This window comes from Vulpes lagopus, chromosome 5, assembly GCF_018345385.1.
Source record: "Vulpes lagopus strain Blue_001 chromosome 5, ASM1834538v1, whole genome shotgun sequence".
Taxonomy (NCBI): Eukaryota; Metazoa; Chordata; class Mammalia; order Carnivora; family Canidae; genus Vulpes; species Vulpes lagopus.
In genome coordinates this window covers 32519694-32546815 of record NC_054828.1, presented here as the reverse complement: position 1 = coordinate 32546815, position 27122 = coordinate 32519694, and the positions used below count along the sequence as shown (strand labels likewise).

The 27122-nt window shown below is 49.6% G+C and overlaps 1 protein-coding gene across 2 annotated transcripts in view; it reads right to left on the bottom strand.

Moving 5' to 3' along the window:
• Positions 1 to 761: 761 nt before the first annotated feature.
• The window catches only part of EPAS1 (endothelial PAS domain protein 1), an 85868-nt gene continuing 59507 nt past the window's right edge, over positions 762 to 27122 (bottom strand). For both annotated transcript variants that reach the window (XM_041756322.1, XM_041756323.1), the window contains 12 exons: positions 25158 to 25276; positions 24842 to 25047; positions 15846 to 15952; positions 10666 to 10813; positions 9755 to 9969; positions 7950 to 8143; positions 7355 to 7465; positions 5469 to 5959; positions 4475 to 4601; positions 4113 to 4230; positions 3621 to 3788; positions 762 to 3031 (listed from right to left, as the gene is read on the bottom strand). In XM_041756322.1, the coding sequence (XP_041612256.1) occupies positions 2880 to 3031; positions 3621 to 3788; positions 4113 to 4230; positions 4475 to 4601; positions 5469 to 5959; positions 7355 to 7465; positions 7950 to 8143; positions 9755 to 9969; positions 10666 to 10813; positions 15846 to 15952; positions 24842 to 25047; positions 25158 to 25276 (2156 nt within the window). In that variant the 3' untranslated portion in view covers positions 762 to 2879. The remainder of the gene's footprint in view (positions 3032 to 3620; positions 3789 to 4112; positions 4231 to 4474; positions 4602 to 5468; positions 5960 to 7354; positions 7466 to 7949; positions 8144 to 9754; positions 9970 to 10665; positions 10814 to 15845; positions 15953 to 24841; positions 25048 to 25157; positions 25277 to 27122) is intronic.

Sequence of the window (27122 nt, the reverse complement as noted above, 5' to 3'; positions counted from 1 at the left end):
ATAACTTCTCCTGGTCGTGCCTGGGTGGTCATGGAAGTCAAGGAATTGATTTCAATTTCACGAAGGCCACAGAAAGGCCAAGTAGTTCCCACGGGGCCATGGAGTTCAAAGGAATATTCCGGAATGGCTGGTTCTAGGCCTGCAGGTTGTGAGCAGAGGCTGCTACTGGCTCTCTCCCCAGCTCCTGCGTGACACTACAGAGACAGCCATCTATCCGTAAGTAAGGTGGATTTAGAAAAGTAAAATTTGAATTCGGGAACCCATCATGCCATGTCTAATGCAGGGCTTTTGCCAGGCCCTGTCTCTGTCCTTCCCTCCTACCTTTACATTCTACCTGGAAGGCGAGGAAGGGAGGCCTGCTACTCCAAACTGAGGTCCTTCCTGTCTGCTAGTGGACATGCCTCCCATCCCTTTCAACATGCAGAGTGTGACATATAGACCAGCACAGCTCTCATGCTACTTTCCATAGTCTTCTGAAGGCAGGACCATGACTTCTGTCCTTGGGTACTCCCTAGGATACAAGAAAGGGCCCAGCGGCAGACTGAAAACTATGCAGCAATATGGTCGATATAACGTGGCACCCAGGCTCGAGCAGCTCCCAAGCTGCTTCATGATGCTCTTATCTTCCTGTTGGCTGGCCTCCGTCCTCTCACAGAGGTCAGGGGCAATGTTCGTTGTCTGTGAACTATTTAGTAGATGCTTTGCTTTACGTCGGTGTAGCCCATGACAAATCCACAAGAAACCAGAGCCACCAGCAGTGGTAGGATCAGAACACTTTAATAAGATATCAGTGTCAAAATACATTTCCTTATAAAGTTAAGCTCCCCTATAGCAATGTTGTCAGTAGGAGTTTGACAATACAGTAATGTTCATGAACTCGTTACGTTGACAGGTAAGGTTAATATGAAGCTTGGAATATTTTTCAGAGTGTTTTAGTAAAACTGCAAGGGTAAAATGCCCTTAATGCTGAGGCAACACACACAGGAAATCAAACACCAGCGTTTATACGTCAGTAACCCTTCAAGTTCTGCCGCTGTGCGTGGGGCAAAGCGGTGGTGCTAAAGTGTGATTTGGTCAATGCAGCGACCGGGTCGTTTTTCCCCTAGATTTCTTTTGAACTTCAGGTTTTTTTTGTTGTGTTTTTGGCAATAAGTCTATCCGGCTTTACCAAATTCTTGGCCTGCTGTGCTTTGTATTTCTAGAAACGTCCTCATTGTACCCAGGACAGAAGAGCTTCATGTGATCGGTGTTTAAAAACCAAAGGTATTGTCCCTCTTACCCAGTGAGTTACAAAGTGCTCTGAGAACACTTGATTTTCAGTGCTTCCTACCTGTATAAGTCACTTCAGGTGACAGACCTTGGGGAAGGCCTGAGGCGAGGGGCCAACCAGGAAGTCGGCCTGCTGCTGCTCCTCACAGGGCCAGCTGACAGCAGGCTGAGGAAGGGGTGCGGGCCTGGACCGGACCAGTGGCACCCCTCTCTGCACCCTCTCTCAGGCCAGCTCCATGTGCTCTGGGCTGGTAAGCTGGGAGGACCATGGGCTGGGGCACTACACCATTTCTGAATCCTCCCTTTCTTTTGTGAATTCCTGCTGAAACCATCTCATGGTGATTCTGGAAATATCCAAATGTGCCAAGTGAAAGACCTGTAGAGTCCCATAGCTCAGTGCACTTGAAGGGCTAGCAACAAAATCTGAAGAAAAATTAAAGCACTTCCCCTCCCTTAGATTCGCCCCACCCTCACCCCATGACATGCCATCAGACCCTCTTGGCAGCAATAATAATATACATACATACATACATACATAATACATATAGAACACGAGAAGACAGCTCGCAATGCTCCCACACTTCGTGATTCCACGTCTTGGATTGTTTGTCATGCCCATGGCATATCCCCAAAGCAAAAAGGCAATAGCGAGAAAGCTCGAGAAGAGCTGGTACAGGCCCCGGGGGAGAGTGCCATAGAGCTGCAGTGTCAGCGACACCGAGAGAAAGAGAACTGACGCCTTAAAAACCATCTCAAAGTGATTTCGTGAGCAGGATTCCGTTTCTCAGTTTTTAGATATTACAGAGTACCCATATCTATGATAGACACTTAACCCAGATAGACATTTTCTTTAAAAAAAAAAAACAACTCAGTTATGTTTTTGAATAATAACAAACAAATCCACCAAATGCAGGAGAGAAACCCCAAACAGGGAGGGAAAAGCCACATTGCGCAACCATCATGGACAACCACATATGCTAGAGTTCACCCTTCACATTTCTCTTTTTTCCCAAAAGTTGTGTCAAAATCAGAGCCAAGAGTCGGCTTAAGAAAAGAAAAAAGACAGATAACTTACCATAGGGTGATTAGTTTTAAGAAAGGAAGGAGGAGGGCTTTGAGAGGAACAGGCCGTGAAAATCTAGCTTGGATAGCAAAATTAGTTTGTTTCTCTTTGGCAACAACAGCAACAAGTTAGACAAAGCCAAAGCTTTCCTGACAAGAGAACAAACCTATACACAAAACTCGTTAGTATGGATAGTGTGTGTGAGAGAGAGGCAGACAGAGGGACCCAGGAATAATATAAATTAGAAGTAATCAAAGTTGGGGAAAGAAAAATCTTACAAAATTTAAGAACATGTTCATTGACAGAATAAAACGCAGCAGGTAAAACAACAGTGTATCTTAAAAATACAGCTACTAAAGTGAGCATCTTTAGAAAAAGGCCACTACTTGGTGACGTGAGCAAGTTCGCCAGGTAGGTATATCTTGTAAAAAGTGTGTTGGTGTTAGAAATACCTAGTTGCAAAAGTCGACGTAGAGAGTGAAGCTGGCAGGGCGGCGTGAGCGGGGGTGTCCGCCCACGGTGGGGTGGGGGGTGGGGGGGCCCTGGCTCAGGTGGCCTGGTCCAGGGCTCTGAGGAGGTCCCCTCCTTGCAGGAGCGTGGAGCTTCCTGGGACAGGAACGTTCACCTCACAGTCATATCTGGTCAATTCGGGCAGCAGGTAGGGCTCAAAGGAAGGCCCAAGCAGCCGACTTGCCATGCCTGAAAGAACGGTTGGTACCGTGTTTTTAAAGCTCTCAAACATTCCTAAAAGGGGCTCTTCCATAAGAGGGCCTCTGGTGTGTTTCCCCCAAAGCCAGGCACCCTTTTGGGATGGTATCATGATTTGTAAGATGGGAACAGCCTCAGGCAGCGCAGGGTGGAAGGCAGGTGGCTAACCCTCCGGAGAACGAAGTCTGGTGGGCCGACCCCTCCCAGAGCTCCCCAGGCCACCCCGCAGCAGTGCAGTGCGTTCTCCGGGCATGTCCTCAGTTCCTGCCCCAAGGCACAGTGATGCCCCGGCTACGGGAATGAGGCAGTAGGCGACAGGGCAATGTGAAGCACTGAGCAAAAGACACGGGCTTGGGGACCCTTAGGTCCAAGGAGCCCTGAATGTCCCTCCTACAACCCTGGGGGCAGATGGCCTCCAGCCCCTGCCGCACTCCCTCTGGGGAAGGTGGCTCCGCCGGGGCGGCGCTCCCATCCAAGTACCCAGCTGGGCTCTGCTGCCCCGAGCCGTCTAGCCCCTGACGCTCCTGCATCCCGCACACCAGACCCTTGCAGGGTGGTTCCAGTTCCCAAATGTGCTCACCTGACACCTTGTGAGCCGATGGCAGGCTGTAGTCCTGGTACTGGGGGGCGTAACACTGCGGGGGGAACCCACTCTTGGTGTTCTCCCCCGGGCTCATGGCAGATGGCGGTGGTGGCAGGTGTCTCAGGGGCTGTCCTAGGCCTCTCATGGGATTTTGGGTGAACTCGTCTGAAAGACCAATGCCAGCAGGTGAAGGCAGTGCCAGGCCAAGGCAGGGGAGTGCTTTGAAGCCCCCAGCGGCCCCCTTCCTTCACAAAGGGTGCTCAGAGCTACAACCAGCTCCTGGGGGATCAGTGCCCAGAACTTCCTGACTCTCGTCTGAGCCTATTGGAAAGTGGGGAGGTGGGTGCGTGCAAGGTGGGGCACAGGACACCATCCTGTTCTGCCAAGGTGCAGAGAGGCAGGTGCTAAGACCGTGGAGGAATCCGGATGGGCCTCTGCAAACGCTGTCCCCCCCCCAGCACCCCGGGGAGGCCTGGGCCCACTGCTTACCATTGGGGATGTTTGCACTCAGCAGTTTGTCGGGAATCAAAGGGCAGTTCACGTTGCCCCTGAGGCTCTTCATCCTTTTCCATACCTGATGTGAAGTGCTGCTGCCTGGTGGATCCCCCTAGAGGTAGAGGGGAGAAGGCCAGAGAACCAGGTCCTCAACCCGGGTCCGGGGTAGGGTGGGCCTGGAAGGGGGCTGGTGTGCTCTCTGAACAGTCACACCCACCCCTCTCTGCCGTCCCTGGCAGGCCCTCTGAGCCCTCACAGCTGTCATGAGAGTTTCCATCCAGCCCTGTCTCCATACCCAGCCCTCTACCCCATGGGCTGCAGCGGGGAACCCAGACAACACCAGGCAGGTGGCTCACCCCGCTTAGGTCTTGGAAGGCTTGTTCCTCATACTCTCGCTGTCTCTTCAGCTTCAGCTTGTTGGACAGGGCTACCATGGCCGGGCTCATCACATCTGGGCCTTGGGGCCCAAAGGCCTTTGCGGACCTGTAAGCCCAAGAGAGTGAGCAGTGAAACGGTGGGAAGGGGAAGCTCCACACCCCCTAGGCCTTCATCTGCTCTCAGCGCCTTCAGAGGCCCTTCCAGGGCTAATGCTTGACTATGCTGGCTCTCGGAGCCAAAGGGCAGGTTCCCAGAGAAGGGGCAGTGGGCTTGAGATGCTGATGGTTCCAGTCACCTGTACCTCCCTCCACATCTGCCTGCCCAGCTGTATCCAGACAGCCTTGAGGCCTGACCTCATTTGTGGCTGCACATTGGGTGACATTGGTCTTTAAGACCTCAGTCTCTGCCCTGCCTCTCCCCTGCACAGCCTGGACTGCTCCCCGGTAAGGACCAGTTCTGGGCAGGCACCCCAGGGAAGCATAACCGGTGGTCCTGGGATCAAGAAGTCCTAGACCAACCACTGCAACCCGGCCCAGTGAGCGCCCCGCTGATTGACATGGGTGGTGCTGAGGAGGCCGCTGTGGTGGAACCAGGGATCAGCCATAAAGGCTGGGGAGAAGCAAGGACATCTTGTATGCTTTTCTCAACCAGGATTCCAGCAGAGAAGTGAGGAACAGTCATTCAAATACTTTTTGGCATTCTGTGACTCAGATGAGGAGTCCTGGCCTGAAGGGGGAGACAGTGGTGTCCAAGGCCCCTTCTCTCCCTTCTCTCCGCCTCGGCCCTGACAGAAATGCATCCTGCTCCAGGCCTCACATACCTCAGGGTGATTCCCCCAAGGCCTCCACCCTTAGAACACAGAGAAGGCTGTGGCAGGAGAGGAGGCAGGGAACCTTTCTGGGGCCCCAGAGACCGCCCTCCCGCCCACTGTAGGAGCCTCTGCTGATGCAGCCAAGGGTCTCTGCCACTCACCTTTTCTTGAACATGGAGAGATGGGGTGAGGTGATGGGGGGCCCCAAGGGCGATGGCCCCAAGGACTCCGTGTGCTGATCTGCAACAGGCCACTTCGTGGGCCCGAAATGTAATGGCGGGTCAGGGGGCCACTGTGTACTGGATCTGCCTCCCATGGAGGAGAGAGGGGTGCTGGCTTGGCCACAGCACGGTGGCAGGGACACCTTATTCCCGCCATCAAAGAAGATGGAGGACATGGGCTGGTGCTCAGGCTCTATCTTCTTGCTTCCCAGCTGCTGCTGATACTTATCCAGGAGGAAGGGGCTGTGGGAGGCCATCGGCGCCAGCGGCTGGAAGATGTTCGTCATGGTACTGAAGCAGTGCTGGGGGGTGGACTGTGGCTTCTCCGGCAGGAGCCTCTCCTCTGGGCAGATGGGACTGAGCTGGAAGTCTTCACCGTCCATGGGGATGTAGGGTGCCAAGGTCTCCAAGTCCAGCTCACTGAAGTCCGTCTGAGGACAGAGTGGAGGCGAAGGGGTGGTGAGGATGGCATGACCTCAAGAATGCTAGCCCAGCCCCTGTCCATCCTTGCCTGTGTGTCCTCCCTCTCGCACCCCCTCAGCAGCGTCCCTTCCTTGCTCAGGCACTGCCCTTGGCTCCCCATGGTCCACCAAAAGAAAACTCAGACTCGTCTACCCAGTGTGCAGGGCTCCTGGCATGTGATGTTAGCCTTTCCATGGGTTCATGCCCTCTTCAGTCTGTGCCCTGAACCTCCATGCTCCATGCAGCTGTCCCTGCACGTTCCACACTGGTGGCACCACCTCACCCAACCTGAAACGCCCTCCTGTCTCCCGTCTGCCTGTCCAGACCCCTCCTTCTACCCTGCGGCCCATGGTGCACACACCAGGAGCCAGGGACAGCTCTGTCCTCATCTCCTTCATCTATCCTGCCACAGGCCTGAGCACAGGACGAGAGCCCAGGGTCCGTCCATGGCCTGCTTGTAGAGTAACAGCTGCCCTGCTGGCAGAGAAACTTTCACTCGGCAAGTACTTAGGTAACATGCTTAAGTACTGGGCACAGTACTGATGGGTCCTATAGGACCCTGATGTGCACAACAGGACGTACCCAAAAGCCCATGGAGAAAATGATACCCTCGCTGTTGGGGGGTGGGGTATGCAGCTTAGTGATGATGACTCCCTGTATGGCATAGTGCAGGAGTGGAAGCAGATGGCATCAAGTACTGAGCAACCCCTCGGGAGTTCAGAGGACAGAGCAGGAAGGGCTCAAGCACGGAAGTTTTGCCGAATTGCGAGAGCTTGCGCCAGGCAGGCCAAAGAGACCAGCTGCGCAGCAGGGGGACTTGTTAGAACAACTGGGCCTGAGACGAAGGGGGCTGAACACTTGTCCTTGGGGCACTGTGAAACACGCACCCATCTCATCCCTGTTCTTAACATTTTTAAGAACCCCCACCTCTGTGCAATTCCTGAAAAGTTGTGTGTAAATGAAAATCTCTGCCAGATGCCATTTTAAAATGCATTAAAGGTTATTTCAGAATCCTAAGGTGAAGGTGTGTGTGAGGAGAGTTACTGTTCCTTATTGTTTATAAACACCTCACAAATCTGGACATGCTCTTTAAACACAGGGCTTCTTTAAGAAAGGTTCGGTGGCTTTCTCGGTGCGCAAAAACTCAGCCTTGATAAAGAGCTCCCAAGGTGGATTTGGTGAGCAAAGCAGAAGGCAAAGGTAGGAGAAGGGGACTACTGCAGGCCCCACTTCCCTGTTACGACCAGGGCCTTGGCCACACGCCCCCACTGGTCTCTGTGACTGAGGACAAAGGGATGGGGCTGCCAGAATGGCTGTGAGCCTTCGCCTCCCCTCCCACCAACGGGCAGGTGTAGCCCATCTACCTGAGTGCTGCCCTGGTCCTTTGCCTCTGTGTCCATGGTGAAGAGCTTCTCGATCACCTCAATCTTCAGATCATCATTTAGAGATGTGTAGTAGTCTCCGGGGCTGCTGGGCTGGGGGCCAGGAAGGAGAGACACCAAGTCAAGAGTAGGGTGCTGGTCTCCCCAGAAGTCCCAGGTGAAAGAAGTATGTTTCTAGACTCACAGACTCAGCTCCATTCCATGGAACAAGTATGTGTAGAGGGACCCCTGCTGACAAGAGGGCCTTGGCCGGCGGGGCTCTGGAGACCATACAGCTATCTGCCTGGAGCAGGACGGTGACTGTCCCGCACTGGGACCGAGCTATGGGCTCAAAGCTGTGTGCAACTCGGCCCCCATCTCCAAGGAACTTAGGGCGTAGATGGGGGTGCAGACAGTAACGGCAAAGGCTGGGGCAGCGGGCAGGTAAGCATCCGTCCCCACCACTCTACGGGGTTCTGGGCTCACTGGAGGGGCATGCGGGCATATTCCTGTTTGGGCTGTCTACTCGGCCATCCTGCAGCAGTTAAAAGGAACAGCCCACCCTTTCCATGTCCTCACCCCAAGGCAGGGTGCTCACCGTGGAGCAGCTGCTGCTGCTGCTGGTGGCACTTGGGGTGGCGCTCCCGGAGGCCGCCGCTTGGGGCACAGTGAAGGCGGGCAGGCTCCCGTCCTCGCTCTGGGTGCTGTGGCTCCTCAGCTCTCTGGGCCACGGCTGGCTTGGGGGCAGGAGGGCGCTGTTGTAGGATGAGGACTCTTCGAAGCTCTGGCTCCCTGCAGAGACAAGGGCCTTGCTGGTTAACACCCACGGCCACTGGACTGGCCACTGGGCTTACCCCTTGGCAGAGAGCCCAGAGGGTGCTCAGAAGGCCCTAGGAGGGTCTGAAAGCAGGCCTGGGGCTAGGTCCTCAGCCTCCGAGGTTGGGCGGCAGCAACGAGCCCCTACCAGGGACTGTGAGGCAATGAACTATCTCCCTTTGAAGGGAGCACCCTCCTGGAGGATTTCATTGTCAGGGACTACAGGTACTGGGACCTACTTCCTTGACAGGTAGTCAGGAATGTCCACGAGGAGGGGGTTGTAAGAGGAAAACAGGGCAATTTGCCTCAGTACTGCCACAAAACTGGGAAGCCACAAAACTTCTTGTCCTGGGGCCACTGCCCTTTATAGTTTCTGAAGTTGCAATCCCCAGCTGGCCTCTGCAGAGCACTTCCAGAGGGCACAAGCCACTCTGGGATGAGCACTGGGAGGTGCTGCTGGCCCTAGGCCAGGCTGACGAGGGTGAGGGGGCTCACAACCTGGGAGCAGGGGGCTTCCCAGGGACACATGGAAGGTGTTTCCAGCATGGGCAGGGAACAGGGGCTGAAACTCTGCCTGGGGCCACAGGACACACGTCTCCACTAGACAGAACAACATTTCTTTCTTTCTTTTTCTTTTTCTTTCTTTCTTTCTTTCTTTCTTTCTTTCTTTCTTTCTTTCTTTCTTTCTTTCTTTCTTTTCTTTTTTTCAGTGCATGCACAGGTTTGGGGGGAAGGGCAGAGGGAGAGGGGAGAGAGAATCTTCCAGCAGATTCCACGCTTACTGGGGAGCCTGACACAGGGTTCAGTCTCACAACCCTGAGATCATGACCTGAGCTGAAATCGAGTGTCAGATACTTTACCCACTGAGCCACCCAAGGGCCCTATAGACAAGCCAGCATTTTAAAGAAATAGTGCATATGAGGGCGTTGTCCTGGGCCAGAATCTTTCCTCCAGCCATATTTCTGGAACTATTTCTATTATTTCAGCCTGCCCCTCTCCCTAAACGAGCAATCTGTCCTTCAAAGCCCAGGGGATGGGGATCGGCCCTCACTGTGAAAACAGGCCAGTGGCCTCCCTCATCTCAGGCCCTCACTGCTCGTGTTGGAGAACCAGTGACTCCTCAGAAGAGAGGCCCCCGGGCAGCCCTGGTGGCTCAGCGGTTTAGCGCCACCTTCAGCCAAGGGCATGATCCTGGGGTCCCTGGATGGAGTCCCACATCGGCCTCCCTGCATGGAGCCTGCTTCTCCCTCTGCCTGTGTCTCTGCCTCTCTCTATGTGTGTGTGTCTCTCATGAATAGATAAATAAAAATCTTTAAAATAAAAAAAATAAAGAAAAATAAAGAAGAGAGTTCCCCACAACCCCACCCCCTGCTCAGGACCTTGCAAAGTCAGCAGTAGGACCATCTTACTCCATACCATGTGTCGCTCTTGTGCTCAGCACAGTCTGGCCACCAGACCATGGAAGGGGGAGGGGTTAAGGAAGAACTGAAGCCAGGGAGGCCTGTTCCAGTAAGAACTTCCTCCCCACCCCCACCCGCACCCCACGAGAGGGTTCAGCAGGCCCCTGTTCAGCTAAGAAGCACCCACCGAAATCCAGAGAAATGATGGCATCTCCTGCAGTGGGGGCCAGCTGGGCCAGCTCCTCGGGCTCCTCCTTCAGCTTGGTGAACAAGTAGTCACTCTTGTCGGACACCGCCACCTCGCCACTGCTGTCGAAGAGGCTGGTCATGGCCATCAGGTGGGGCTTGAACAGTGATTCCGTCTGGTCCATGGAGAACACCACATCGTTCTTCTCAATCTCACTGGTGGGACGAGAGATGCTTCAGACCATCCACGTTTTCTAGCAAAATCCTTTTATGCCTCCCCCCCCGCCCGACACATGGACAACCAGATGGCTAACCCTTTCAGCCAAAAAACATGGGTCCAGACGCCTGCTAGCATTTGTAAGGAACCACACGGCAAACTTTGGGGTCATGGAGGCAGCAACCTGGGGAGCGTCCTCTGGATATGGATGCGTCTTGGACGCTGTCTTATTACTGTGTGGGGGCTGCACTGCACACACGGGTGTGATGGTTTCTGTTTTTGTTTAACGCTAGCAGTGACCGGCTCCAACTTTCTCCCCAGGCACCATGGAGTGAAGCTGTTACATCTCTCCTGGAAAGCTGGAGCACTATCACTTTCCTTATTCCTCATTTTATTAAATGACAATTATGCTGTCTGCCTCCCCGTGTGGGTCAGAGCCATGACACAGAAGACAGATGGGGGAAGACGCAGGGGTGAGGGTGGGGGTGGGGAGAAACCATTGGGGAGGAGAAACCCCAGACATCCTAGAGTTCCTGAGACACCTGTGAAAATCCTCCGGGTCCTAAGCACTACACAGAGCTCGCAAAGGTAGTGCCAGGGTTTCCAGTAGGTCTGCCTTCCCCGGGGCCTGCTGCCCTCCGTCTGGGGAGCTCAGGCATCCTGCACACCCAGCCCCTTGGCCCCGACAGGCTTACCTCAGGACGTAGTTCACGCACATGATGCATTGGGGCTGCAGGTTGCGAGGGTTGTAGATAACCGTCCCCTGGGTCTCCAGCCACACGTAGCCCCCGTGCTTTGCAAGCATCCGGTACTGGCCGCTCACCACCTGACCTTTGGTGCACACTAGGGGAGAAGAAACGGAGCCCAAGGTCAGGGAGGTTTGTGGAGCAAGACCTCACAGGGACGGTGGTCTGGGGGGAAATGGGATGGGCACCAGGACAGCAGGGACCTCCCTGTGACCTCTTTCCTCTTCCAATTATTCTAAATGCTCAGTTAACACTTCTTTTACTGTATGCAAGCACTGAGAAGGTGTCCCCCACTCCCCAGTCCAGAACGCTTCATCTGCTCCCATTAAAAAAAAATGAATCAATACGTCTCTTAATTAAAGTCGATTAATGTTAGAATTTCTGGTAGTTTTTTTGAACTGTGCATGCATCTACTTTCATTCCTTGGGACTGCATTCTTCAGGATCCTAGCTCCGACCTCCTCAAGTCACAGAACTGGAACAGGCATGGTGGAAGCATTAGGAAATGTCGCTAGCATGGGGACTTTGGGAAAAGAGCAATCCCTCTTAGTTTCAGTTTCCTCTGCTGCAAAATGAAGTGCTGATAAAAATAATAGTAAGGATGGTAACGATCATTGTTAGCTACCCGCCATACCACATGCTGAGGCCCAAACCTGCCTGCCTGGCTGATCAGGTGCAGAAATGCTGACTGAATGTCCCGGGCAAATGCTGTATAGGAAAAGCTACCTCTTCCCCAGAGTCTGTAGAGAACGTGGTGAGGGGCCCCACAGGAGAATATCCACATTCTCATTAAACAAGGAGAACTGCACCCCGTTCTCCTGGTAGGCTTAGGGGCCACCTCCCCATTCACCACCCTGGTGAGGCTGAGGAGGACAGCTTGGTTCCTACTAATTTACACTGATGTTTCTCTGGGCACATTTTGCCCTCTTCAAAAATCGAACACACATCTACCTCCAAGGTGCAGAAGTACTAACTCGTGTGTGTACGACGCTTTGCAGTGTTCAAAACTGTCTCAAGATGAGCTCAATGCTGCAAAGCAACTAGAACTGCCTGGCACATAAGCCGTCCGTAAGGATCAGTGCTCTCATCGGCTCACATAACATGCAATGACCCCGTGAGGTGTCTCTCGTGATTCCTGTTTTATATCTGAAGAAACTGAGGCCGAGAACTCCCGGGTAGTTTGCTGAAAGGGCCCCTTAGTGGCAACAGTAGACAGGATCACAGTCCACATGAAAGACTCCCAATCTAAGCTTTCGGGGTTTGGTTTTCATTTTTAAAATCAACTTCAGGGAGGTTTTAATTCACCTTTGATAGACAGGCACCTACCTGAAGCATACAGGACAACGAGTTTTGACAAACAACTATCACCACCATCAGAGGTAAACAGCTTTACCGTCAGCCCACCACCACCAAACTCCTGAGGCCTCTGCCACTCATCCCCATCGCCACCCCGGCTCCCAAGGCCACCCCTGATCTGTCTTGTGTCACTATGTGCTGCTCTTCTCTCCATCTGCATATAAGTGGCATCGTACAAGAGTATGTACTCTTTTGTGTCTGGCTTCTTTTCACCCAGCATGTTTTCCAGATTCCTCGTGTTGCAGGGATTCATGGTTTGTTCCTTTTTACTGATGAGCTGTATTCCATTGTATGGAGGTACCATAATGGGTTTATCCATTCACCTGTAGATGGATGTGTAAGTTGTTTTCAGTCTTTTTGTTTGTTTGTTTATGAGGAATAAATCTGCTATAAACATTTGTGTATACACATCTTTGTATGGACTGTGGGTGCAGCTGGGGGGACGGCGGCCAGATCACAGGCTAAGTACATGCTTTCTTTTAGGCAGCTGCCACATTCTTTCCCAAAGTGACCTGTATCACCCTGGTCTAGTTGTTTGTTTTTAACACAACCCTGGGCCCCCAAGAGGAGAGAGATTGTCGTCTTTTGACATGAAAGGAACTAAGGCCAGGGGGACTGTGGCCTGCTTAACAGGCCAGTAGTGACGCAGTATGAGCTGGACCACCACACTGCCAGCCCAGCACTCTCTGCGTCCCCCGAGCCGCCATCCACTGGGAAGCTTCCATTTGCAGTTGGTCCTGCGGCAGAGAAACGATTCTTGCACAATTTCAAGTGCCTGGAGTTAACTTATTTAGACGGATCTTAATGCAGACAAAGTTCAGGGCTCTTAACTCTTTTTGATGAAGCAGCACAGTGAGCAAAGGTCTTAACTGCATTTCTCGTGATTGCAGGCGAGGGCCTGCTCTGGCAGTAGAATGTAATTATGCCTGCTTTCTAACCATCTGCTCATTAATGCCAGCCTTGGTGAGGGGCCTGCTCCTTGGTAGATAGGCCATTTATGGCCTTTAATCTTGTTTTCCTAAGAGCACATAATGTCCTCACACAACAAAGAGAAACTGCCCCCCCAACTCTCCCCAACCCCTACCCTCTCCCCCCGACACCCTCCCCCCGCCCCGCCAGAGTAACAATGTATAAATTACTAATCCATTTGGAAATGATGGCTTTCAATTATCTCAATCTGGTTTGAGGACAGAGCTTCCCCAGTAATTTCGACAGTAAACATTCACAGGCTAAAACACACATTCACATGGAAACTTGGGATGCTGGCGTATAAACCTGGACTGGCCTCTAAGTTGGACCTTCAATTATTCCACAGCATTAGTGTGAGTCTGTGGTACAACTTTATTTGCACAAACCCAATGGCACACACACATACACAGAGAGAGATGGAGAGACAGAAATAGATGCTTCTGTTTTAGCTGGAATTAACCCAATTTTCAACCCACGCAGACTTCCCTCTACTGGATTTGGGTTTGCTGGTACAAGGCTGCTGAGCTCAGAGCAGCTTTACTTGGCTCCATCAGGAGAAGAAGGGAGCCTATGATTTCTGTTTGGGTTGTGAATTCCCTTTAAGTGTTCCTAATGCTTAAATATACGGATTCAATAAAAAGTACCATATTTCCCCTTGGAGTCAGCGGGAAACTGGTAAGACAAATTTTTATCCCAGCTCAAAATGTTTTAAGGATCAAAGATTTTTAAGAAGGAGGAGAAAATCCTTTACCATGCCTAGTTGAGAAGTCATCATTTTTCTTCCTTTTGATAGCAGTGTCCTCGGCTCTTTTTACCCCAGAAGACAAAGTACAATACTGTCCTCCAGGAATTCCCAGAAACTTTTATTATTGCCCCGTGCTTTGACTTCACCCCTGGCTGAAGAAGAAAGCTGGACCTTTCTCCAATTTTACGTGTAAGGAGGAAAGGCCCAGGAAGCCAGGCCCTGGGGAATCCATGAGTCAACTGGGTCAGGGCCCAGGTCTTGCAGTCGCAGTGTCAGGATGACTTTGGGAGCAAGGACCACCATGTAACAGAAAAGCATGGGGAATCCCAGCATGCAGGCTGGAACCACATCCTACAATTTCAAAGTTGGGGCAGGCTAGGGTTGGGTCACATCCACAGGCACATGAAGGTAACTTCACCTCCATCCCCCATTCTCTGGGTCCCTGAGTGAGGCTGGATCTAGGCTGGTTGGGTTTTTTTTTCCTGCCAGACAGTACAGTGAGAAACTTCTCTGAGATATCATAAGGGGCTTTGTTGTTTTATCAGCTCAAACCCCAAAGCCACAAGGAAAAAGCAGAGAGACCAATTAGAAAGAGAAGATCTCAGTCCATCAGAGGATATTAGCTGTGCTCACACACAGTTTATGGGTTGCTAACCTGTTAGCTGCTCTGAACTCAGCTGTCCTGAGGATAGACAATGGATTTAGAAACAACAGACACACAGCAGCATCTCCATTTTCTCTACCACCACCCCAAACCACAGCGAATCTTGGGGTCCCAAGACCAACCAGGCCACTGTGAATCCTGTTAAGACTTACCCATTTTTAATCCTCCTACGATCCTCTCGACACCTCTGTCTGCACTACTGTCAGTACTTATTCTGAAGCTTCTTTCCCAAATACATGTATTACCCTTGGGTTTATTGCTGACTTAGTGCCTGCATTTTATCAAACAGTGCTAGACACTGAGGCTAAAGATATGAGCCACTTTGCTCCCACAGAGCCCACAACCCTCCTCTTCCTTCCGAAATGAGATCCCTTCAATTGATGAGCAATCCTATAAATTTCTATGTCCCCCAGCTGGCCAAGTATAGGGTTATAAGCCCAAAGTCCTTGCACGTTGATGGGCTGCATGGATTCAAGGAGACTGTCTTGGATCACCTGCAAAGGGGAAGGCTACTTTGGGAATACGGGCCAAGTGAAGGCACTAGAGTTGCCCTGTGCCATCTAGTAGCCACTACCCAAGTGTGGGTGTTTAAATTTAAGCAAAATTAAATTTCTAAAAATTCAGACCTTTGGGTATACTAGACACTTCATGTGGGCTATACAGATGTAGAACATCTCCATTGCAGAAAGCTCTACTGGACAGTCCTGTTCTAGTATCCTTTCATAACTCAGGCTTTCTTTCAAGTTACAAAGCACAGTGTCCATATGCCACCACTAGTTTGCCTGGACAGCCTCAGACTGAGTTCTCTGATTCAGCAAGCGAGCTCTTGGAGAACCACGGCCTACCTCAACACGTGTTACAGTGCTGCCCTACTACCTTTGCCTGTTTAGCCCCATCCTCCCCCATTCTTCAAGGCCCAACTCAACGGCTCCACCCTTTCCTTTCCTGAACTCTCCCAGGCCACCTCTTCTCTGAACGGGTATACTTGCTTCTACAGCATACAACCCAGTTGACTTCATGTCCTCTTGTGTTGTTCTCTACAGGGTTGTCTGTCTCACAGGGCTGTGCAAATTGCTGACTGCACAAGGGTGCTGGGTAGAGGTGAAATGTGGGGACCGAGGTTCAGCCCACCTTTGACTCTAAGCTTTGTGCCGTGGTGTGGGGGTATCCCCCTGGGGGATGGGGCCCTTTTCCTGATTTGTGTGAAGTTGTCACCTGGGCTGGTGGCAGCCTCAGTTCTCTAATCATTCTGAGGGCACAGGTCTTGTCTGTCACACAAGATGGCGGCTCTATGAAGGAGGGAAGCAGGTCTTCCCTGGTCTCACAGGTCACACCCCACTCAAGGCCATATTCCACAGATATGAGGGAGCCACACAGGGGTGCTCCAGGAACTTACGGTTCTGGTGACTTTTGGTCATGTTCTCTGAGTCCAGAGCATGGTAGAACTCATAGGCTGAGCGGCCAAGCAGCTCCTCGGGGTGGTAACCAACCAGTTCTGTGATTCTAAATGAAGAAAAGCATATATATGGGGAGAGAGCCTATTTGAATGTGGGCAGGGGCTCAAGGAGCTAAATCCAGAAAGTAAATCAAATGCACACATTCAGATCAAAACACTCCAGGCTTCCTGGTCACCCCATTCATCCAAGTTAAAAAACAAAAACAAAAACAAAAACATGGTGGTCAACCTTCAATTGTGCTTCCGCCCAACCTCTACTCCTCCTGAAGTCATGTTTGGAGAGTCAGGGGATTTCCTAGCCCCCACCTCCAATATACACATACACCTCGTCTCCCAACAACCCCTGGAAGGGACTCTCACCGCCCCCTCACCCCCCAGCTTTTGCTGATGAGGGAGATCCAGGGAGAGCAGACAATCTGCTTGGTGTCCATACAACTGTCCAAGGATAGAATAAGAATGATTACCAGATTGAGCTCATTCTGATTACCAGATCGAGTTTATTCTAATTCTGGGTGATATAAATGAAAAGTGAAAATAGTGTGGCTTCGGTGGGGAAGAGTGTGGAGTCAGCCTTTGTCTGCATGGTAGGCAGCGAGTTAAAAGGAAGCCGGGCCAGAGAGCCCACCCTGTCTTGTGCATGATCTTCACTCCTCTGAGTGCCTTTCCTCAGGTGCTGCCTGGTGACGACAGGAACTTCTTGGACATTGGGTTTGCCTTCCATGGTACTTCACCTGCTCCTCCCCATTTCAAGGAAAGGAGGGTGGGCAGGAAGTGCTGAGAGAAAGAGATATGAAATCAAGGTAGTAGAAATGCAGCTCCTCATTACAATTTGATAGGGCTGAAATGACAGGGCTCGAGGGGCCTAAATGTCCCTTTCTTCCCCCTGTATGGTGTCTAGGTCTCATGGGAAGTGGGCAGAGAACAGACAAATGTGGAGAACCATGAAGGATCACTTAACACTCTTAGGGCTCCTTGCTCTGTTCCAGAATCATTGAAGAAGCCCCACCCAAGAACCACCAGATTAGCCACTTTCCCACATCACACCTACATATCAATTCTTGCAAGCTTCGCTGTCTCCTGCAGTTTTTCTAATGGGCTCATTGTCTTGTTTACTTGGCCTGCCACAAGTCAGAAGTGATGCTATACTCTTATGATTACAAGCTCTATTTCAGAATGCAGGGCTTCAGAATCCAGCCCTGTCATTTATCCCCTTGGAAATTAACATCACAGAGGGGGGAGTAAAAGCAGAGAGCACAGAGCAGAGAAGCAGGGGCTCCTCGGTTCCTGTCCCTAGTCTCCAAAGTGCCTCTGCATGTATCTCCCAGAATTAAAATATGTGTATGTGTATATTGGAGGTGGGGGCTAGGAAATCCCGACTCTCCCCAAATAGGATGGAGATCCTGTTTCCATCTTGCGCGCCCCAGGTAAGCATCTACCGCTTTCCCTGTCACCAACCCCTGTCGACCACTATCATTACCATGATCAAAGGTAAATATACCGGCAGCCCGAGTGGCTCAGCGGTTTAGTGCCGCCTTCGGCCCAGGGCCTGATCCTGGAGACCTGGGATCGAGTCCCATGTCGGGCTCCCTGCATGGAGCCTGCTTCTCCCTCTGCCTGTGTCTCTGTTTCTCTCTCTCTCTCTCTCTCTGGGTTTCTCATGAATAAATAAAATCTTAAAAAAAAAAAAAGGTAAATATACTCCACCTAACTTCCAGGACCCTCTGGAGTCTGGTCTCCAACTTCCATGCAATGTGAGTTTCACCTAACCTGCAGCATGTGTTACACCCTGTGCCCTGGCAGACTGCTCCGCTCCAAGCCCCCCACACCCAGCACACCCATTCTTGCTGCAGAACCTCGCCACCTTCTTTTCTCCTCTCTTCTCCAAGCCCTGATGACGGCAAGGCCAGCTTATGGCCTGGCCCTCTCCATTGAGCCCTCTCTCATTCCCCCAGCTCCCAGTGATGTCTCTTCATGAAGCCCTAATAGGTGAACCCATGTCAGAGAATTACCGACGTCTTAGGCTGCCAACCCCTGAGCTCAGGGACCACTTTCTTCTTTGGCCTTGCCTATAATGGGTGCTCAGTACATACTTGAGTAGCTGGCCGGTGGACTGATTCTCTCTTAGGACCCAGTATAGCCAGAGCCCTGTCTGTCCCAGGACTCCTAAGGGATCTGGGTGATAAAGCTCTACTTTTTCTCCTAGAATGTGATTAACTCTGTCAATGGATGTCGGTGTGTGCGTACACACACACACACACACACACACACACAGCTCTCAGCAGGACCCCTCATGATATTCAATCCTTTCTTCATTCTGGAAGGCATGTCTGGTGAAGAGAAAAACTCTCTGCCTTGGTGGGACTTAGGGGTTAAAGCCCTTGTCAAACAAGGGGCAGCCCAACGGGGCTGAGCGGCTTAGGCCTCAGCTGATTCAGCCCGGTGGAGATTTCTCCAGTGAGATTCCAGCAGTTTGCTTGCACCAGCCAGTGGCTCTCAGACCTGGAGGATGTGTCCCCTCACTTGGCCCAGAGCAGAGGGGTCTCTGACCTCATCAGCAACAGACCTGTTCCTTGGCAGCCCGATCCAGGGCTGCCCAACAGCACCTTAGCGACATGGAGACTGGGGGAGAACAGGAAGCTGATAGAGCAGTGCTGGTCCTTCCTTCCCTACAACCACGCAGCTTTCCGGTCGGGTCTGGTGCCTCTTGGAGCTTAAGCCTGGGAATAGGAACTGTACCAGTGGGCCCTGCTGACAGGAGCCTGGCCGTCAACAGGCTTGCCGATTTGCCAGATAAATTGCTTCTGTTCTTGGGGAGGGCTAGAATTTTCTAGAGACCCTCAAAAGTAAGGTTCTTCTGGAAAAGATATAGCACCACTCCCTGAAGAAATGAACTTTTCTTTCAAGATTAGAATCTTTAAAACGTCCAAAGTAAATGTTTATTATAATCAGCCTCGTAATATGACATCTTTAAAATCTAATTACTGTACCATGCATTCAAAGGCACACAATGGGCATGTTTTGGAAATGGACAAACAAACCGAGACTTCAGAATTGCCAGCTAGCTTCCCAGGAGTGGCCTTCATTTATCTTGTCAACTAAAATAAATATTTAATGTCTCCTTCTTCATTTCTTTAAACAGACTACTATAAAAACTGGGAAATACACATACCCCAAACACAATTGAAGAACATTCGAGTTGTCAAACTTCACAAAGCCAGGAAACCCCAACTTGAAGCTAATGGTCATTCGCCTCCAACTGCAGGCACGCAGACGCCAGTGGGGAGGTTAATGAACCCGGCTTGTTTATAGGGTCAGCTACTGTAATTCGGAGGGCCTTCCCTGCTAATGTCCCCGGGTCCCAGAGAAGCCTGTGGAGCTGGGCTGTGATAACAGTGTCATCTGCTCTCTCCATCAAGGGCAGGGAAACTGTTTTCTTTCTTTTCCTCTTTCTCTTTTTCTTTCTCTCTTCTCATTTTCTTTCTTTTTTCTTTCTTTTTTTTTCTTTCTTTCTCTTTCTTTCTCTTCTTTCTTTTTCTCTCCTTTCTCTCTCTCTCTTTCTTTCTTTCAGCCCTGACTCACTGGAAAAAAAAATCAGCCTGGGGTCTACTCAAATTTAAAAAGTCAACTCAGTAGGGCTGTTCTGTTTTTGAGAAGTGGGAAAAGTAAAGAGGCTTCATTTACCAGATTTCAGAAATGAGAACGGAGGTCACTCTTTACCAGTAAAGTAGAAGAAAGAGCTCAAAGATGAGCTGGGGAGAGAGATGGAGACACCGACAGGCAGTCATAGGAGGCAGAGAAAGAAGGAAGAAAACAGAAAATATGGAGGAAAAAGGTCATTATATTCTCAAGTGTTTCACCAAGTAAATATGTGGGTCAGACCGCCGGGCTTTGGACTTCAGGATTAAATATGTCTTCATAATGTAAGATGACAGTTACTCATCATCCTGCAACCGTTCTCTACCCTTAAATGCTCAGAGGCTCATTTCAACACGGATTCCCTGCTCCTGAGTGCCAGGAAGAAAATGATTCTCTTGGCTACAGTGCCCAGGCTGTTGCCTCAACCGGCAGAGGGAATCCAGCAAATGCCGAGCTAATAAGATGGCCCGTTCCTCCTCCCAGTGAGACCGCCAAGCACCCATGCACCTGGGATGCCAGCATCCTGACTGCAGACACCCCTGCCTGGAGTCAGACGAGGTCTGGCTGTGCTTTTTACCCATTCCCTACCCGGGGAAAGGATCTGTGAAGTCAGTTAATCATGTAAACAAGATGGTTAGAGCGTATTTGAAACTATTTAAGAGGATAAAAGTTTTAGGAACTTTGTTTTCCAAAGAATGCATTTGCTAATAAACCATGCTTATATTAAAGTCTGCTTTCTTTCCTTCCACGATTCTGGTGATGGCCTCTCCCGGGCAACAACCCGATTCACTTCATTTTGGTTTCTCTATGTGCTCATAAGCTTTGGTGTGGCGTTTTCCCCAATAATACCCAGACTACTCACTCAGATCTCAGTGCTTTCAGCTTATATATATTTTTACACAGATTTCACTTGCCTTAAACAATGGTACCTATGCCCTATATTTTCCTCGAATGTTATATGGTCACATAAAATCTTATACAACCAGCTTTGCCGTTAAGGGACAATTAGTTTTCACCTTGTTGGTATGACATGTTACAGGTGTGGTGACTTTATACCTAGAAAGACCGCCCTACCTCAATCCTGGACTGACCCTGCTCTGAGTGCCGCCAAAGGCCTCCAGTGGCTTTTTATTACCTTGAGACCCATATGCAGTAAGAAGTTTGCCTCAAATTGTAGCAAGAGAGGAGCAGATGGTGTAGAAGGAATCATTTTTGAATTACGAGGTCGATTAAACTTAGAAATAAATTGCAAAGAGAATTTGTAGAGCTGCCTCTTCGAGGGAGTATTTGACACAGACTAGACAGGATAACATCTAAGCATTTCTCATATATATGCTAAAACTCTGCGTTGATTTCAGAACACTCTCATCTAGAGGAGACACAGGGAGAGTGCTCAAAGTTTCTTCTAACTCAGGGATTTAGAGAAATTCACTATTCCCTCTTATGTAAGATGTGTGCAGAAAGGCTAAGAAATGTGTAGGTCTGCAAAAATATTTCGAATATACTATATAGGAAACTAAGAAAGTACACATAATATATTAATCTCAAAGATCTCTCTGGATTTTAAAATTCCACCCATTCTCTAGAAAAGTACAATAAAAATAATTTATTAAATGTATCTCATTATGCAATGAAGGTGTATAATCTTTTACTATTAATCTGCCTTAGGTTGGCCGATTTTCTTCTTGGATTTCAAAATTCTTGCCTTTGAGGTGTTTTGATGTGTATGTATCTTACACCTCATGGCTCTTTATAATTTTCTTCACTGACCTTCTCTATATGATCTCCAGCTCTTCTCTGTCACTATTATTATCTGTACCATTCCTGACTTCTTGGCATAAAAGGAAGTCATCATAAATTTGAGCCAGGCATCTCGAATTTGTGATCTGAAACACGGGCATCTTAACTTATCCAATTTATTAAATTTCTGGTATTATTATGCCTTCTGTTGCCTTAATCCAATGGCAAAACAGGGCATTCTTTAACTGTAAAGATGCCATGATCCTCTTCATTAATCTGAAATTTTTCACTGTTAACTGTGATACCATTTTCTCCCTATTGTTACTGATCCTATCTCTACAATCTGCTTTTAAAATTTGTTTCTCAGATACAGGAAGACGACTACAACCGACAAAATCACAGTGGGATTCTGTGTATTTCTCAGCCAGCCCATCCTCCTTGATGCGGGGCTCCCTTCACAGTGACTCTCTTTCGCCGCTAGGTGGCACCTCCCCATGAATTTAAGAACCACTCCATTTTAGAGTCAAACTTTTGGGAATAAGTTTGACTTATTCCCCCTTTACAGTGAACGCAATGCTCTACTTTGTACCATTCCCTGTGGTCCATTCAGTTGTTGGTGTCTCAATATCTAAACTTTATGGAGATCAGGAAATAGCTCTTTTACTTCTTTGATATAATAGTCTCTGGCACAGGGCTAATTAGGTACACATCACGTGCTCAGTAAATATGTTTGTTTGCTGTTGCTCAGTATTTTAGGAAAGGGAGTAGAACGGTTCTATATGAGTCATAAATGGAGAAAGTTTGTCATCGATCATAGCAATATAATCAGGACATCCCCCTTCAGCCTTGCCACCACTTTGCTTCCCTGGTCAAGAGCAGTCAACCACACATATAAATGTGACAGACGTGAAGTGTCACAGATTTCATGTTTTAAAATGTCTACTATGTTTTAGATAATTACAAGGCCTAATATGGTCCTCTGACCCTTTATTAAGGGAAGCAAGACAAACGCGTTCTGAGTCATCTGCGTGCCTGTACTCAACTCCAGATGCTTCAGAGCTGGTTGTTTCAGGTTCCATCAACTCTGGGATGAGTTCAATGTAAGATCGCAGCCTGCTTTTCTCTCTTTTGTTTTATTTCCCCTCCCCTCTCTGTCCTCCCCCTTCCCTTTTCTCCATAACCTTTTTCTTTTTGTATTTGATTATGTCTGTGGTCTTTCTACATTGAAGACAAAGTGCTAAACCGGCTTTAAGAATGACTTAGTGGATTCTGATTGCCTTACATTTTCATCAAATTCTTTCAATTTTCCTTATGGGAAAGTAATCCCCTTGTGGGAAATCATAGCCCCTCAATGTGTGTTAGTCGTCATCAAATTTAGCAAATTCCTAGATTTAACAGAAAATGGAAAGCATTTACCCCCATTAACTATCTTATATAAGTGTTGGGTTTTGAAGCATTGATCTCAGAAGGGTATTAAGGAAACAGAGAGAGAGAGAGACAGGGAGAGGGAGAGCGCATGCTTGCACTTGTGTGTGTGCATACCTTACCCCATTCTAATGAGAGTGAAAACAAAACAAGCTACCAAAACCAAAAAATCCCAGTCTTCATCAAAGCAATAGAGAAATAGCACTTAGGGATTAAGGACTTATAACAGTCACTTTATAAACTGTCTAAGCCATGTCTGTGCCCTTGTTAACTAATCTGCTAATCGGTTAAACACAACTTCCGTGAGGCACAGCATTCTGTGTATTTAAGTGCCGCTGCGTTCATCCCTCCAGCACCACTGGACTCCGAGTTTGGGCCATGTAATTAGGTTTCTTAAAAGGCAAGATTTTGCTGAAAGTGCAATGTGTCCAGCAGCACTGAGCAGCAGTATCGCCCTCCGCACTCTGACTCACAAAGCCCTAAATCACAGGTTCCCCCAAGCCAGTATCGACTCTGCTGATAAGCCCTGAGCCAGACTAAGCAAGCAGTGCATGCAAGGGTCTCTCCCTATTCCGTGTCCCTTTCCTCTTCAACCACTGTGAGGCCCATTCCTCCTGTTTTTATCCCAAGCAAAGTTGCTTTCAGGGAATGACCTGAAACTCATTCAGAACAAGGCAATGAGTGGAAGACAACCTCTGATTACTCCTTTTAGAGATTTTTTTCATTTTAACAAGACCAAAGTCTTTAAGCTTAAAAAAAAATATCTCTCTTTTCTATTATCTAGAAATGATAAGTTATTTTCTCAGACTGCAGAGTTTTCCCAGTGCTTGTGGGGTCGCATTAGGGATGAGCTTCCCTCAGAGGGGTTACATGCAGCTCACATCTTCCCCAGCACTACAGCCACTGCTCTGGGCTGTACGGCGAAGGCATCCACAGTGCCACCCCTCCCTGGAGCCAGACCTGTGGGCCACGCAGTGGCATTTCCCATGCCACCTCAATAGACTAGAGAGGGGTGCACATCATAGAACTGTGTCTTCTGCCCAAAATGCTCATTTGAATGCAAAGCCTCCATCTGAGAAATAACCTTACACACACACACGGATTTCTCTAGTGTCTGCCTTTGGAACAATCTTTATCTTCAATCTTCAACCTGGTCCCAATAATTACACTATTAACTACTGTAATCAGTGTTGTGTCAGAGTTCCAGGACAAAAGTCTTCATATGTGACATTTTCTCCCTATGAGGTTAGAGCACTTCTCTCTACTTAGAGAATGGCCTGCTGCCTCTAAGAGCCTGAGTCCTGGCACCATGGTGGTCAGAACAGAGGACAAGTATGACTCAAGGATCCTTTCACAAAAGTCCTTCAACTGTGCCTTAAGTGGAGGCCAATTCTAAGAAGGGACATATGCAATCTCAGGTACTCCTTCAACCACTTAAAATAAAAGAACAACTTGTAGTGAGAATAACCGCTCACCCAAACATTGAACTTGAGCCCAGGCCATCTCACCAGAGCTGATACTCTGAACCACATCCCTCTCCCATAGAATTTCCAGTGGGAGTTGGTTTTGAGGGTCAGGATCCAGCCTAGCTTCCTTCATCAAAAAGCCTTCAAAATTAGGCTGAGCAGTGGCTGGAATGGAGGTGACGCAGAAGGAGCAAAGGCTGATGGTAGAGCTCATTAAATGGAAGAGAACAGCGGAAGCTGTGCAGCCATGGGGCAGTTTCCAGGCCAGACCCCAAAGCTCCCAGCTGGCCTCTGAATTGCAAGTGCTGAGGGAGATGACTAGACTCCAGTCTCCTGGGAATGGAGACTGGCCTGGAAATTTCCTCAGGAGCCTGACACATAAGTGGAGGGCTCTGTATACACCACAACTGTCAACAGTGCTACACAGCACAACAGCTCAGCTCTGCTGTCTGCCCCTGACATTGCCCTCAATGGAGAACCACCAGATATGGTATGAGGGGCCCCTTAACTGCACGGATGGGATGACATAGTAACACACATCCACAAACTTGTGCCCAGCAATGCAACATCCATTCCCCAGGCCCCTAGGTTTCCCACAGGCACAACCACACACACATACATGCAGGTGGAACACAGCCCTGCCATGGCACACACACTCCTGGGCCCCACCTGTCGTCACAGTAGGTGAACTTCATGTCCATGCTGTGGCGGCTCAGGAAGGTCTTGCTGTCCAGGGGGATGTCCATGTGTGATGGGTGCTGGATGGGTTCGCACATGATGATAAGGCAGGAGAGCAGGGGCTCCTTGTAGCTGCAGAGACTACTGTGAGGGGGGCAGTTGTTGTATACCTTCACCTGGCCAGTGCAGTGCAAGACCTGGAGACCAGCCATGGAGGATCAGACGTGGGGCCAAAGAGCATGGTCTCAGGGTGGGGGTGGGGGCTTGGGGGGTGGGAGAAGGGGACCCCAGCCTGGCATCATTCTACCTTCCAGGTGGCTGACTTGAGGTTAACGGTCCGGCCTCTGTTGGTGACTGTGCACTTCATCCTCATGAAGAAGTCCCGCTCTGTGGACATGTCTTTGCTTTTCTTCCCGAAACCAGGGCCTGGATGGGGAAGAGCAGAGGGAACTCTGAGTGGGGTGACTATGGTTTTATGTTTATATTCAGGAGAGGTGTCTTGGTGCCATTTTCCAGGTAATGTGTTGTTTCTATATCCCAAGAATCTGCTCCCTTAGCACCCGTGGCCTGCCATGAATTCTGAGTATCATCTTGGCCAGTGGACTCATGTTTTCTCATCTCTGGCTTGTCTCTCCAGCCAGAGTGTAAGCTCCTGAGGGCTGTTCCACTGCTTTGTTTCCCCCTGCACCTAGTGCATAGTCAGAGCTCACTGCACGGTGGCCAGAATGTGGACACATCTCTCCTGGGGCAGGCTCGTGTACGCTAAAAGGAACTCTAAGGGACAGTCGAGGTGAGACCACCATCTTCTCAAGGGGATAAACCTCTCAGATTAGAAATATCTCTCAGACACCCCCAGTTTATCCTCAGTCCTGTCCATCACTAATGTGAGCCTTCTGGTGCTGTTCTCAACCTGCCACAGCTGCATCCAGGACACAACGCCATCAGCTGTCTCCCTATAGTAACGTGTCAAGGCTCAAGAGAGACTGCTGGCCTAAGCCTCCTGAGTTTGGTGAGCAAGTTCACTTCGAGGATGAACGCAACACGGATCAGATCTTTTCTCAGCCAGAATTAAGTAAATCACCAAGACAAATGACACAGCCTCCTTCCAGATAGTCTGCAAATGCCTGCTCAGAGATTTCCCCACTTTCCATAAAACAAAGTGACGAATGCAGTCCACACCAGCTGAGTCCCCCTTGTCTGTGCCTAAATTCTGCCTCCACCACTACCATCTCCACCCTGGACCTTCCCAGGTACACTCCTGCCGCCTGGCCAGCATCACAGAACAAGCCAGAGCCTTTTTTTCCCCAAATGGTTACAAACCTCCATAATCCTCTAGAGGGCCCTGATTTATTTGATGGGTGTAACCACAAAGAGCTATGTCAAATGGATTTTGGCATCTCTGACTCTATGTTAAACATTCCTAGGGGAGCCTGCTAAGTAAGAGAACAAAAGTGAGAAAGTGAATCTTTTTTTAAGAGAGAACATTTCTCCATCATGATTATAAAACCATCTCTTGGGATGCCTAGGTGGCTCAGCGGTTGAGGGTCTGCCTTTGGTTCAGGTCCTGATCCCGGGGTCCTAGGATGGAGTCCTGCATGGGGCTCCCTGCTGGGAGGCTGTTTCCTCCTCTGCCTGTGTCTCTGCCTCTCTCTGTGTGTCTCTCATGAGTAAATTTTTAAAAATATTTAAAAAAATAAAAAATAAAACCATCTCTCCAAAACTTAATGATGTTCCTTTCAATTTTAATTCTCATAGGTAGGGTCTACATATAGTGAGATATTCTTGTATCCTGGGGTGTGGACCCATGCGAGGACTAGTTCAGGTGCTGGGAGTAAGTGGGCTGTAGGGACACATGTGTGGCTGTGGCATGGGTTACTCTTGTTCCTCCCAACTTGCTAACCTCTGGATCCTCCCTCATTCTGCCATTTGGTTAATCTTTCTAAACGTGGCTCCAGTCAGATTACCCCAGCCCTGCTCAAAAACTTTCAAGAGCTCCCCTCGGTCTACAGGATAAAGTTCGAGGCCCTCCACCCAGCCTTCAAAGCCTTCTACAATTTGCCTCATGGTCTTATCTTCCTCTTGGTGTTCACACTAACCCATTGCTTCTAGCGCCAGTGAGTCCACTCAGGCCGGCGCCTTCAATGAGGATTTGCTGATTCATGGAGTTTGATCCCAAGTCCTTGACACATGGACCTAGAGAACTAAAGTTCTACTCAGATAAACAGAGTAGAATCATGCTATGAATCATGGTACTTGAGAGCTGGAAGGTCCT